At 43.2% G+C, this 14,330-nt stretch overlaps 1 protein-coding gene across 1 annotated transcript; it reads left to right on the forward strand.

Moving 5' to 3' along the window:
• The first annotated feature begins 316 nt into the window (after positions 1-316).
• On the forward strand, positions 317-1,777 carry LOC122945484 (interleukin-17F-like). Its single transcript, XM_044304550.1, has 2 exons — positions 317-567; positions 1,543-1,777. The coding sequence occupies exons 1-2, from the start codon at positions 317-319 to the stop codon at positions 1,775-1,777; spliced, it is 486 nt and encodes a 161-aa protein (XP_044160485.1).
• The last annotated feature ends 12,553 nt before the right edge of the window (positions 1,778-14,330 follow it).

A 14,330-nucleotide genomic window follows, 5' to 3' on the forward strand; every position in this document is an offset into this window, starting at 1 on the left:
AGCTTCTGACAGTAGATACAGCTAGTAGCAGTTGAAGGATGGAACTGAGCATGTGCGACCACCTCAGCAATGTTACTAAGGTGGATGGAGAAATATGGGGGGGAACAGCAGGTGGCGCTATACATAAACATTTTATTGAATAACTCAGTGACTATACTAAGTTTTTAATCACATGAGAATACAAAAGTATTCAGGTCCAGGTGCTGGTTTTAAAAGTGTAATGTGACAACCCCTATAAGAATAACATTGTGCACAATAAACAATTTTCTCCTCTTTGCCTTTTTGGAATGATCAAAGTTATTCTCATTCTAATTAGATGGCCGCCCTGGTGTCCCTCTGCTCATCGGCCTTTCTCCCAGAAGAGTATTTGTCCCTCACTAATACTCAGGAAGGATCTAAGGATGAAGAGCTCCCCCTAGAGGCCAAACAGAGATGTCCTGGAAGAAGGAACCGCCACTGGCCAAGCGCTATGATAGTGGACATCGGTCTCATTGACACCAGCTACCTGGACAGTTTGGTACAGATGGAGGACATTCACACTCACTCTTTGTCACCCTGGGAATACAGGTAAATGTCACAACGTACCCAATTTCAAACATTTCGGAAATAGGGCTATAGTCCTGTGTGCCTTCTATGGAATGGAGCACTCATTTCCTGCATTATTAGGGCTTGGATTTGCAGGTTCATCTCGACTTGTGTCCTCAGGACAAGACTACTTTCTGTAAGCCCCAGAATTTCAGCCTTGACATGATCCAAATCATTATATGCATTAATGCAGTACATAATGCAGTGTATACAGTTCCTATGCAGTGTTATGTGTCTCCATGGTAACAGACTACAAACAAAGCCTGTATGCAGTCAGATTCTGCAACCGTCAACTTCTTGCTAATCTACTCCTGATCACAGAAGAAGAACCTGTGGTCAAAGCAGATTAGAGCGATTCACACTCAGTGGCTATAGATCCCCAGGATACATTCAAATCAAATCAATGCAACCAAAACCTCATCATATCTAAAAAGAAATTCATGAGAAAAGTGCACAAACACTTCAATGTTTTGGCTGGAAACTATAGACTGTACATATATAATCATAGCAGCCATAGATAATACACGTGAAACCGACAGTCAACCAATCCTTCCTTTCCTCTTTCCTCCCTGAGTACCACACATGAGAAGGTATTAGATAGTGTCTTCGAGCAGACTGTGGTTCCCCTATCCCACTCCCAGTAAATCTTCAAAAAGTCTTCAGTCCCCAAAAAAATCCTTCTAGTGTAACACAGAGGAGGAGGGAGATGCAGCTGCAGTTTCTCAGGGAAAGAGGTAAAAAGGAATCGCAGAAGCCTCAGAGCAGAAAGCACAGTTCTGACATCAGCAAGAAGAACCTTAGTGAGTGTGGACGGAGAAATTTACAGAGACGAGCGGGTGGGAAAATATCCAAAATCTGCAGGGTCCATTGATCTTCAGCTGCCAAAAGAACAATATGTAAATGTATACATTGTGGAATTGTAATATTTTATTTATTCTTTTAAATTTCCTTTTTCAGTCTCAACTCAGACCCCAACAGATTCCCCTTCGTCATCGCGGAGGCCAATTGTCTCACTTTTGCTTGCGCAGACGCCAATGGCAATGAGAATCCAGCCCTGATCTCCTACCCCATCCAGCAGGAGGTGATGGTCCTACGTCGGGAGCAGAAAGGCTGCAGCTTCTCCTATAGACTGGAGACCGAGGTGGTCACACTGGGCTGCACGTGCGTCAAGCCTGTCGTCAGCTATTACTGATTATGTGGAAATAAGGATGGACGGACGCCAATGAATATGAACTGGATAATTTTGGATATTTTCTTTATATTTAAGCAATAAATAAAAATAGACTTACCCTAAGTTTTTGTCTGCAGCATTGTCTATAGTAATATTAAAGTGGATCTGTCAGCATGATCAACCCTATTAAACTAGGCATACCTTTCTTTTGTCTGTATGCTAAACAGCTGCAGATATATCTGCATTTTAATTCATTTGCAAATGAGCAAATTGGAGCACCAGGAGGCGTGGCTGAACCCTTGGAGCACTGCTTTGTAACACCCCCTGTGCTCTGAACACTCCCCCCTCCCCTTGATTGACAGGACTAGACCAGCATGCTGAGGGCAGAGATGTGTCCTAGTATCTACATGTCATATACATTATGTACTATAGCTTCACCACACAGCTAATATACATATTACTGCTTTATTCACATATTAGCACAATATATGATAATAAAGACACCATTAAAGGGCATCTGTCAGCAGATTTGTACCTATGACACTAGATGAGCTGTTACATGTGCATTTGGCAGCTGAAGGCATCTGTGTTGGTCCCATGCAGGGGCGTAGCGTGGGGGGGGCCGGAGGGGCCGTTGCCCCGGGCGCCAAATTGCAGGGGGCGCCAGGCATCCGAAATTTCAATGAGGGCTACGGGAGCCTATGGCTCCCGTCCCCTCCGTTATGCCCCATAGGCTTCAGGCCACTAGGCCTGAAGCCTATAAGGCAGTAGAGGCGAGCGACGCAGGACTCGGTCACGATAACCTCACTGTGACCTCCTGCGTCGGGTCTCGCGAGATGACGCGATGACGCGGCGCAGGAAGGCACAGTGAGGCGTTCGTGACCGCCTGCGGCGGGAACAAGCGGGGATGGAGATAGGTAAGTATTTTTTTTTTATGTTAACTTACCTAATTGCAGAGGCTCTGGCGGCAGTATGGGGGGTGGGAGAGGAGAGGACTGGAGCAGAAAGGCTATATTCAATGGCATTGGCACAGCAATAAGAGGGGCGATTATATTAGCAAAGAGGGGGCCAGTACATTAATAACAGAGGGGCCATTACATTAATAACAAAGAGGGGGACATTATATTAGCAAAGAGGGGGGCCAGTACATTAATAGCAAAGAGGGGCCATTACATTAATAACAAAGAGGGGGACATTATATTAGCAAAGAGGGGGCCAGTACATTAATAATAAAAAGGGGGCCATTATATTAATAATAAAGAGGGGGCCAGTACATTAATAACAGAGGGGCCATTACATTAATAACAAAGAGGGGGACATTATATTAGCAAAGAGGGGGGCCAGTACATTAATAACAAAGAGGGGGGCATTATATTAGCAAAGAGGGGGCCAGTACATTAATAATAAAAAGGGGGCCATTATATTAATAATAAAGAGGGGGCCAGTACATTATTATTATTAATGTAATGACCCCCTCTTCATTATTAATGTAATGACCCCCTCTTTATTATTAATGTAATGACCCCCTCTTTATTATTAATGTAATGACCCCCTCTTTATTATTAATATAATGGCCCCTCTTTATTATTAATGTAATGCCCCCTCTTTATTATTAATGTAATGGCCCCTCTTTATTATTAATGTAATGGCCCCTCTTTATTATTAATGTAATGCCCCCTCTTTATTATTAATGTAATGGCCCCTCTTTATTATTAATGTATTGGCCCCCTCTTTATTATTAATGTAATGACCCCCTCTTTATTATTAATGTAATGGCCCCCTCTTTATTATTAATGTAATGCCCCCTCTTTATTATTAATGTAATGGCCCCTCTTTATTATTAATGTAATGGCCCCTCTTTATTATTAATGTAATGCCCCCTCTTTATTATTAATGTAATGACCCCCTCTTTATTATTAATGTAATGGCCCCTCTTTATTATTAATGTAATGGCCCCTCTTTATTATTAATGTAATGGCCCCTTCTTTATTATTAATGTAATGACCCCCTCTTTATTATTAATGTAATGACCCCCTCTTTATTATTAATGTAATGGCCCCTCTTTATTATTAATGTAATGGCCCCTCTTTATTATTAATGTAATGGCCCCCTCTTTATTATTAATGTAATGGCCCCTCTTTATTATTAATGTAATGGCCCCTCTTTATTATTAATGTAATGACCCCCTCTTCATTATTAATGTAATGACCCCCTCTTTATTATTAATATAATGGCCCCCTCTTTATTATTAATGTAATGGCCCCTCTTTATTATTAATGTAATGCCCCCTCTTTATTATTAATGTAATGGCCCCTCTTTATTATTAATGTAATGGCCCCCTCTTTATTATTAATGTAATGACCCCCTCTTTATTATTAATGTAATGGCCCCCTCTTTATTATTAATGTAATGGCCCCTCTTTATTATTAATGTAATGGCCCCTCTTTATTATTAATGTAATGGCCCCCTCTTTATTATTAATGTAATGGCCCCTCTTTATTATTAATGTATGGCCCCCTCTTTATTATTAATGTAATGACCCCCTCTTTATTATTAATGTAATGGCCCCCTCTTTATTATTAATGTAATGGCCCCTCTTTATTATTAATGTAAATGGCCCCTCTTTATTATTAATGTAATGCCCCCTCTTTATTATTAATGTAATGGCCCCTCTTTATTATTAATGTAATGGCCCCCCTCTTTATTATTAATGTAATGACCCCCTCTTTATTATTAATGTAATGGCCCCCTCTTTATTATTAATGTAATGGCCCCTCTTTATTATTAATGTAATGGCCCCTCTTTATTATTAATGTAATGCCCCCTCTTTATTATTAATGTAATGGCCCCTCTTATTATTAATGTATTGGCCCCCTCTTTATTATTAATGTAATGACCCCCTCTTTATTATTAATGTAATGGCCCCCTCTTTATTATTAATTTATTGCCCCCTCTTTATTATTAATGTAATGGCCCCTCTTTATTATTAATGTAATGGCCCCTCTTTATTATTAATGTAATGCCCCCTCTTTATTATTAATGTAATGACCCCCTCTTTATTATTAATGTAATGGCCCCTCTTTATTATTAATGTAATGGCCCTCTTATTATTAATGTAATGGCCCCTTCTTTATTATTAATGTAATGACCCCCTCTTTATTATTAATGTAATGACCCCCTCTTTATTATTAATGTAATGGCCCCTCTTATTATTAATGTAATGGCCCCTTCTTATTATTAATGTAATGACCCCTCTTTATTATTAATGTAATGGCCCCTCTTTATTATTAATGTAATGGCCCCTTCTTTATTATTAATGTAATGACCCCCTCTTCATTATTAATGTAATGACCCCCTCTTTATTATTAATATAATGGCCCCCTCTTTATTATTAATGTAATGGCCCCTCTTTATTATTAATGTAATGCCCCCTCTTTATTATTAATGTAATGGCCCCTCTTTATTATTAATGTAATGGCCCCCTCTTTATTATTAATGTAATGACCCCCTCTTTATTATTAATGTAATGGCCCCCTCTTTATTATTAATGTAATGGCCCCTCTTTATTATTAATGTAATGCCCCCTCTTTATTATTAATGTAATGGCCCCCTCTTTATTATTAATGTAATGGCCCCTCTTTATTATTAATGTATTGGCCCCCTCTTTATTATTAATGTAATGACCCCCTCTTTATTATTAATGTAATGGCCCCCTCTTTATTATTAATGTAATGGCCCCTCTTTATTATTAATGTAATGGCCCCTCTTTATTATTAATGTAATGGCCCCTCTTTATTATTAATGTAATGACCCCCTCTTTGCTAATATAATGGCCCCCTCTTTGTTATTAAAGAGGGGGCCAGTACATTAATAATAAAGAAGGGGCCATTATAATATACAGGGGGAATGAAAGCTATCTGTCTGGCTCTAGCTTAGTATTGGGGGGCAGCAGGATGACAGTGTTGAGATACCAGGAAGGAGAGCAAGATAGTAAAGTGAGGAACCTAAATTTTTTTCGGTGAAACTCTGCAGAGACGAGAAGCGGCTGAAAGAAGTTATCATGGTGGTCTTATCTCTGAATGAAGACGTCGAGGAGAGTCTACATCACAGGAGACGTCACTGGATGTAACAGGTATGGTGCGGTATTCTACTGTAATAATAATGTCCATCCACATATCTGTTTCATGGTAGGGTTGGGGGAGAAGATTGAGAATTTGGCCCATACTGCCGCATTCTGGCCCCAGACTTCAGGTCACACTGTACGTATTCAGAATTCTGGGGCCTCACACCCATCTACTACATTATCTGTACTCAGAGAGTTATCTCTGTGTTATCTGAGGTGTTACATAGGACTGCTAGTGATCTACTACAGTATCTGTTAAAAGTGGCGTGCCTGGGGTAGGCGCGGGGGGGGGGCGCAATTTTTGGCTTGCCCCGGGTGCTGGCAACCCACGCTACGCCACTGGTCCCATGTTCATATGTGTCCGCATTGCTGAGAAAAATGATGTTTTAATACAGTCCTGATCAAAAGTTTAAGACCACTTGAAAAATTGCAAAAAATCATATTTTACATTGTTGAATCTTAACAAGGTTCGAAGTAGAGCTTCAACATGCAACAAGAAGAAATGCGAGTGAGACAAAACATTTTTTGAGCATTCAATTAATTGAAAATAACGATAAAACTGAAACAGGCTGTTTTTCAGCTGATCCAAAGTTTAGGACCACATGCCTTTAACCACTTAGCGCTACGCTAACGCCGAAAGGCGTCATCGCAGCGGCTCTCCCAGGCTACGCTAACGCCAATAGGCGTCATCTCGCGTGAGCCGAGATTTCCTGTGAACGCGCGCACGGAGACGCGCGCGTTCACAGGAACGGGAGGTAAGCGAGTGGATCTCCAGCCTGCCAGCGGCGATTGCTCGCTGGCAGGATGGAGATGTGATTTTTTTAACCCCTAACAGGCATATTAGACGCTGTTTTGATAACAGCGTCTAATATACCTGCTACCTGGTCCTCTGGTGGTCCCTTTTGTTAGGATCGACCACCAGAGGACTCAGGCAGCTCACTAAAGTAGCACCAAACACCACTACACTACACTACACCCCCCCCCTGTCACTTATTAACCCTTTATAAACCACTGATCAGCCCATATAGACTCCCTGATCACCCCCCTGTCATTGATCACCCCCCTGTCATTGATCACCCCCCTGTAAGGCTCCATTCAGAGGTCCGTATGATTTTTACGGATCCACGGATACATGGATCGGACCTGCAAAACGCATACGGACGTCTGAATGGAGCCTTACAGGGGGGTGATCAATGACAAGGGGGTGATCACGCATATAGACTTCCTGATCACTTCCCTGTCATTGATCACCCCCCTGTAAGGCTCCATTCAGACGTCCGTATGATTTTTACGGATCCACTGATACATGGATCGGATCCGCAAAACACATGCGGACGTCTGAATGGAGCCTTACAGGGGGGTGATCAATTACAGAGGAGTGATCACCCATATAGACTCCCTGATCACCTCCGTCATTGATCACCCCCCTGTAAGGCTCCATTCAGACGTCCGTATGATTTTTACGGATCCACGGATACATGGATCGGATCCGCAAAACGCATACGGACGTCTGAATGGAGCCTTACAGGGGGGTGATCAATGACAGAGGGGTGATCACCCATATAGACTTCCTGATCACCCCCTGTCATTGATCACCCCCCTGTAAGGCTCCATTCAGACGTCCGTATGATTTTTACGGATCCACTGATACATGGATCGGATCCGCAAAACACATGCGGACGTCTGAATGGAGCCTTACAGGGGGGTGATCAATTACAGAGGAGTAATGACCCATATAGACTCCCTGATCACCTCCGTCATTGATCACCCCCCTGTAAGGCTCCATTCAGACGTCCGTATGATTTTTACGGATCCACGGATACATGGATCGGATCCGCAAAACGCATACGGACGTCTGAATGGAGCCTTACAGGGGGGTGATCAATGACAGAGGGGTGATCACCCATATAGACTTCCTGATCACCCCCTGTCATTGATCACCCCCCTGTAAGGCTCCATTCAGACGTCCGTATGATTTTTACGGATCCACTGATACATGGATCGGATCCGCAAAACACATGCGGACGTCTGAATGGAGCCTTACAGGGGGGTGATCAATGACAGAGGAGTGATCACCCATATAGACTCCCTGATCACCTCCGTCATTGATCACCCCCCTGTAAGGCTCCATTCAGACGTCCGTATGATTTTTACGGATACATGGATCGGATCCGCAAAACACATACGGACGTCTGAATGGAGCCTTACAGGGGGGTGATCAATGACAGAGGGGTGATCACCCATATAGACTTCCTGATCACCCCCTGTCATTGATCACCCCCCTGTAAGGCTCCATTCAGACGTCCGCATGTGTTTTGCGGATCCGATCCATGTATCCGTGGATCCGTAAAAAATCATGCGGACGTCTGAATGGAGCCTTACAGGGGGGTGATCAATGACAGGGGTGTGATCAATGACAGGGGGGTGATCACCCCATATAGATTCCCTGATCACCCCCCTGTCATTGATCACCCCCTGTAAGGCTCCATGTAGACATTTTTTTGGGCACAAGTTAGCGGAAATTTTTTGTTTGTTTTTGTTTTTTCTTACAAAGTCTCATATTCCACTAACTTGTGTCAAAAAATAAAATCTCACATGAACTCACCATACCCTTCACGGAATCCAAATGCGTACATTTTTTTAGACATTTATATTCCAGACTTCTTCTGACGCTGTAGGGCCCCTAAAATGCCAGGGCAGTATAAGTACCCCACATGTGACCCCATTTTGGAAAGAAGACACCCCAAGGTATTCCGTGAGGGGCATATTGAGTCCATGAAAGATTGAAATTTTTGTCCCAAGTTAGCAGAAAGGGAGACTTTGTGAGAAAATACAAAAAAAATCAATTTCCGCTAACTTGTGCCAAAAAAAAAAAATTCTAGGAACTCGCATGCCCCTCACGGAATACCTTAGGGTGTCTTCTTTCCAAAATGGGGTCACATGTGGGGTATTTATACTGCCCTGGCATGTTAGGGGCCCGAAAGCGTGAGAAGAAGTCTGGGATCCAAATGTCTAAAAATGCCCTCCTAAAAGGAATTTGGGCCGCTTTGCGCATCTAGGCTGCAAAAAAGTGTCACACATGTGGTATCGCCGTACTCAGGAGAAGTTGGGGAATGTGTTTTGGGGTGTCATTTTACATATACCCATGCTGGGTGAGATAAATATCTTGGTCAAATGCCAACTTTGTATAAAAAAATGGGAAAAGTTGTCTTTTGCCGAGATATTTCTCTCACCCAGCATGGGTATATGTAAAATGACACCCCAAAACACATTCCCCAACTTCTCCCGAGTACGGCGATACCAGATGTGTGTCACTTTTTTGCCGCCTAGGTGGGCAAAGGGGCACATATTCCAAAGAGCACCTTTCAGATTTCACAGGTCCTTTTTTACACATTTTGATTTCAAACTACTTACCACACATTTGGGCCCCGAAATTGCCAGGGCAGTATAACTACCCCACAAGTGACCCCATTTTGGAAAGAAGACACCCCAAGGTATTCCGTGAGGGGCATGGCGAGTTCCTAGAATTTTTTATTTTTTGTCACAAGTTAGCGGAAAATGATGATTTATTATATTTTTTTTTTTTCCCTTACAAAGTCTCATATTCCACTAACTTGTGACAAAAAAATAAAAATTCCAGGAACTCGCAGTGCCCCTCACGGAATACCTTGGGGTGTCTTCTTTCCAAAATGGGGTCACTTGTGGGGTAATTATACTGCCCTGGCAATTTAGGGGCCCTAATGTGTGCGAAGTAGTTTGAAATCAAAATCTGTAAAAAATGGCCGGTGAAATCCTAAAGGTGTTCTTTGGAATGTGGGCCCCTTTGCCCACCTAGGCTGCAAAAAAGTGTCACACATCTGGTATCGCCGTACTCAGGAGAAGTTGGGCAATGTGTTTTGGGGTGTCATTTTACATATACCCATGCTGGGCGATATAAATATCTTGGTCAAATGCCAACTGTGTATAAAAAAAATGGGAAAAGTTGTCTTTTGCCAAGATATTTCTCTCACCCAGCATGGGTATATGTAAAATGACACCCCAAAACACATTCCCCAACTTCTCCTGAGTACGGCGATACCACATGTGTGACACATTTTTGCAGCCTAGGTGGGCAAAGGGGCACACATTCCAAAGAGCACCTTTCGGATTTCACCGGTCATTTTTTACACATTTCGATTGCAAAGTTCTTCTCACACATTTGGGCCCCTAAATTGCCAGGGCAGTATAACTACCCCACAAGTGACCCCATTTTGGAAAGAAGACACCCCAAGGTATTTCGTGATGGGCATAGTGAGTTCATGGAAGTTTTTATTTTTTGTCACAAGTTAGTGGAATATGAGACTTTGTAAGAAAAAAAAAAAAATTATAATAAATCATCATTTTCCGCTAACTTGTGACAAAAAACAAAAAGTTCTATGAACTCACTATGCCCATCAGCGAATACCTCAGGGTGTCTACTTTCCGAAATGGGGTCATTTGTGGGTTTTTTCTACTGTTTGGGCATTGTAGAACCTCAGGAAACATGACAGGTGCTCAGAAAGTCAGAGCTGCTTCAAAAAGCGGAAATTCACATTTTTGCACCATAGTTTGTAAACGCTATAACTTTTACCCAAACCATTTTTTTTTTACCCAAACATTTTTTTTTAATCAAAGACATGTAGAACAATAAATTTAGCGAAAAATTTATATATGGATGTCGTTTTTTTTGCAAAATTTTACAACTGAAAGTGAAAAATGACATTTTTTTGCAAAAAAATTGTTAAATTTTGATTAATAACAAAAAAAGTAAAAATGTCAGCAGCAATGAAATACCACCAAATGACAGCTCTATTAGTGAGAAGAAAAGGAGGTAAAATTCATTTGGGTGGTAAGTTGCATGACCGAGCAATAAACCGCTAAAGTTGTGGAGTGCCGATTTGTAAAAAAGGGCCTGGTCACTAGGGGGGTATAAACCTGTGGTCCTTAAGTGGTTAAAAGGCCAAATCTGTGCAAAGATGTGGATTCATTGTCATTTTCTGTCAGGTAGTCACACGTTGTGATGGCAAAGGCAAAAAAACTCTCCCTTTTTGAACGTGGTCGGGTTGTTGAACTGCATAAGCAGGGTCTCTCACAGCGCGCCATCGCTGCTGAGGTGGGACGCAGTAAGACATTTGGAATTTCTTAAATGATCCTGAGGGTTATGGAACAAAAAAGTAAAGTGGAAGACCCCAAAAAATTTCACCAGCACTGAGCCGGAGGATCCAATTGGCTGTCCGTCAAGACACTGGACGATCCTCGACCCAAATTAAGGTCCTTACTGGTGGTAACTCCAGCCCCATAACCATCAGACGGCATCTGAGACTGAAGGGCTTCAAAAACAAAAAACGTCTTCAACGACCTCGTCTCCTTGAATGCCACAGAACTGCTTGTTTGGACTTTGCAAGAGAGCACCAAACATGGGACATTCAAAGGTGGAAGAAAGTTTTATTCTCTGATGAGAAAAAATTTAACCTTGATGGTCCTGATGGTTTCCAACGTTACTGGCATGACAAGCAGATCCCACCTGAGATGTTTTCTACGCGCCACAGTGGAGGAGGCGCCATAATGGTCTGGGGTGCTTTTTCCTTCAGTGGAACAATGGAGCTTCAGGAAGTGCAGGGGCGTCAAACGGCCGCTGGTTATGTCCAGATGTTGCAGAGAGCATTCCTCATGACTGAGGACCCTCGTCTGTGTGGTAACGACTGGGTTTTTCAACAGGACAACGCTACAGTACACAATGCCCGCAGGACAAGGGACTTCTTCCAGGAGAATAACATCACTCTTTTGGCCCATCCTGCGTGTTCCCCTGATCTAAATCCAATTGAGAACCTTTGGGGATGAATGGCAAGGGAAGTTTACAAAAATGGACAACAATTCCAGACAGTAGATGGCCTTCGTGCGGCCGTCTTCACCACTTGGAGAAATGTTCCCACTCACCTCATGGAAACGCTTGCATCAAGCATGCCAAAACGAATTTTAGAAGTGATCAACAATAACGGCGGAGCTACTCATTACTGAGTTCATGTTTGGAAGTTGGATTTCTGTTTTGGGGGGTTTAGTTTTTTTTTTGGAGGTGTGGTCCTAAACTTTTGATCAGCTGAAAAACAGCCTGTTTCAGTTTATTCGTTGTTTTCATTAAATTGAATGCTCAAAAAATGTTTTGTCTCACTCCCATTTCTTCTTGTTGCATGTTGAAGCTCTACTTGGAACCTTGTTAAGATCCAGCCATGCTAAATATGATTTTTTGCCATTTTTCAAGTGGTCTTAAGCTTTTCAGGACTGTATATGCAAATGAGCCTCTAGGAGCAATGGGGGAGTTACCGTTACACCTAGAGGCTCTGCTCTCTCTGCAACTGCAGCGTCTCCTACACTTTTATTGACAGGGCCAGGCAGTGCAAATGTGATCAGACCTGGTCCTGATTTCTCCTAAAGTGCAGAGGGTGTGGCAGTTGTAGAGAGAGCAGAGCCTCTAGGCTCATTTGCATATATCAAAACATCACATAGCTCGGTGGGTATATAAGGTGTGATAGGCGGTCTGCACACACATCCCTCATTGCTGTCATGGACAAATTATAAAAAGGGATGATTATTGGCTTTCGGGCCCCGGGTGGCGGTTTTTCTGACACTGCGCAGTGTGAACTGTTCTCTGCTGCTGTGGTGAAAGTGTTTCGTGAGTGGACAAAAGGCAGCATTGTGAATAAGAGATGTGGAAACGGCGGAGCACCACGTGCCATTGATGTGAGAGGTGAATGTCCACTACGAAGGTGCGCGAGGGCCGGACCAACGCACTACAGGAGGCGAACAGACACATATCTAAAGCAACAGTTTAGCGAACCCTACTGTGTATGGGGCTCCGAGGCAGACAAGCGGTCACTGCACCTCTGATAATGAAGTTGCATTGGCAGAAAAGGCTTCAGTTTTTGCGGCAGTATCGGAATTGGTCCTTCAATTGCCTCCTCCGACGAGACACTTTTTCTGTTTAATCGAATGGATGGACTTTGCGAGTCAGGCAAGAAACAGACTCAGGTGAGAAACAGTTCCCCAGACTTAAATCCAATTAAGCATCTGTGGGACGACCTCCATCATTGTGTTCGCTCTATGGATCCTCCCCCACACAACCTCCAGCCGCTGTGGGATGCACTGCAGTCAGCATGGCTACAGATGCAGGTGACAACCAGTGGCGTGCCACCAGACCACGCAGCTGCAATGGGTGATGGGCAATGCCCCACCTGTCTCTTGACATCCTGCAGCGCCGCTCATTCTCCTTCCTCTGTCTGCTTGGCACTTGCACTGCACTGGCCAATCAGATTTTAGCAGTGCAAAGCTCCTGCTGCTGATTGGCTAGTGTGTGAGTCGCATGTTACGGTTTCAATAGGTCATTTATACATGGGGTGTGGCAGGGGAGGGGCCAGGGCAGATGGTGGGATGTGCCAGGGGTGGGTAGTGGGCGGAGTTACTGGGGCCCAATTCAGATTCTTGCTATGAGGCCCAATGATTTCTATGTACACCCCTGGTGACAACCTACCAAGACCTTAATGAGTCACTCCCAACCCGTCTGGCTGTTGCCCATGCTGCACACAGGGGATACTCCAGATCAGGCATGCTCAACCTGCGGCCCTCCAGCTGTTGCAAAACTACAACTCCCAGCATGCCCTAACAGCCTACAGCTATCAGCCTACAGCAGGGCATTGTGGGAGTTGTAGTTTTACAACAGCTGGAGGGCCACAGGTTGAGCATGCCTGCTCTAGATATTAGCTGGGGGTCATAAAAATGTGACTCAACTTGAAAAACAAGGTGGTGGCAGCATTGTGTTATCTCTGCATCAGGCACTGGAAGGCACAGGGTGGTAAAGGGCATAACAAGTTCAGTAGAAAACATGGAAACCTGCTGCAGTCTACAAGACGACCACAGCTTGTGAGCAGAAAAGAAAACTGCAAACATGAAGCCAAACCTGCACGGGACTCGCTCAAAAACAACAGCTACTGGCCTTCAGGTGGCCAAATCAATCCAATAGAAGAAGATATGGATGAACTTGAACTATGAAATAATAACATAAAACATTGCAGGGTCCATCAAGGCCTACAGATAAATCCACTTAGACACATGGCTGGAATTGTAGTCTCTTCTACACGCGGACTTAAAGAGGGAGAATACTGCAATCTTGTGTTAAGTAAATTGAACAAATGCAAATCAGCTTAGAAAGAGAACAAGGGGCCGTCAAAGTCTTCATCTATGTGTTCAGGGACCATCTTTGTCTTTATACATTTGGTTGTAGGGAAGACACATGGTGCATAGAAGGTTGGAGCAGTAAGAAGTTGAGAAGCAAGGACAGAAAATTGCACCAAAGCTTAGAAAATGTCTAGGCCTGGGATGCACAACATGGACATGGAGTCATTAGACTGCAGATACAGAGTCATTAGACTGCAGATACAG

This window comes from Bufo gargarizans, chromosome 8 (genome assembly GCF_014858855.1).
Source record: "Bufo gargarizans isolate SCDJY-AF-19 chromosome 8, ASM1485885v1, whole genome shotgun sequence".
NCBI lineage: Eukaryota > Metazoa > Chordata > Amphibia > Anura > Bufonidae > Bufo > Bufo gargarizans.

What these genes read in the sequence shown, in the direction of transcription:
- LOC122945484 (XM_044304550.1), top strand. Translation starts at nt 317, where the DNA reads ATGGCCGCCCTGGTGTCCCTCTGCTCATCGGCCTTTCTCCCAGAAGAG. An exon ending in TTGTCACCCTGGGAATACAG is followed by an intron (nt 568 to 1,542) that starts GTAAATGTCACA and finishes TTCCTTTTTCAG; the next exon opens with TCTCAACTCAGACCCCAACA.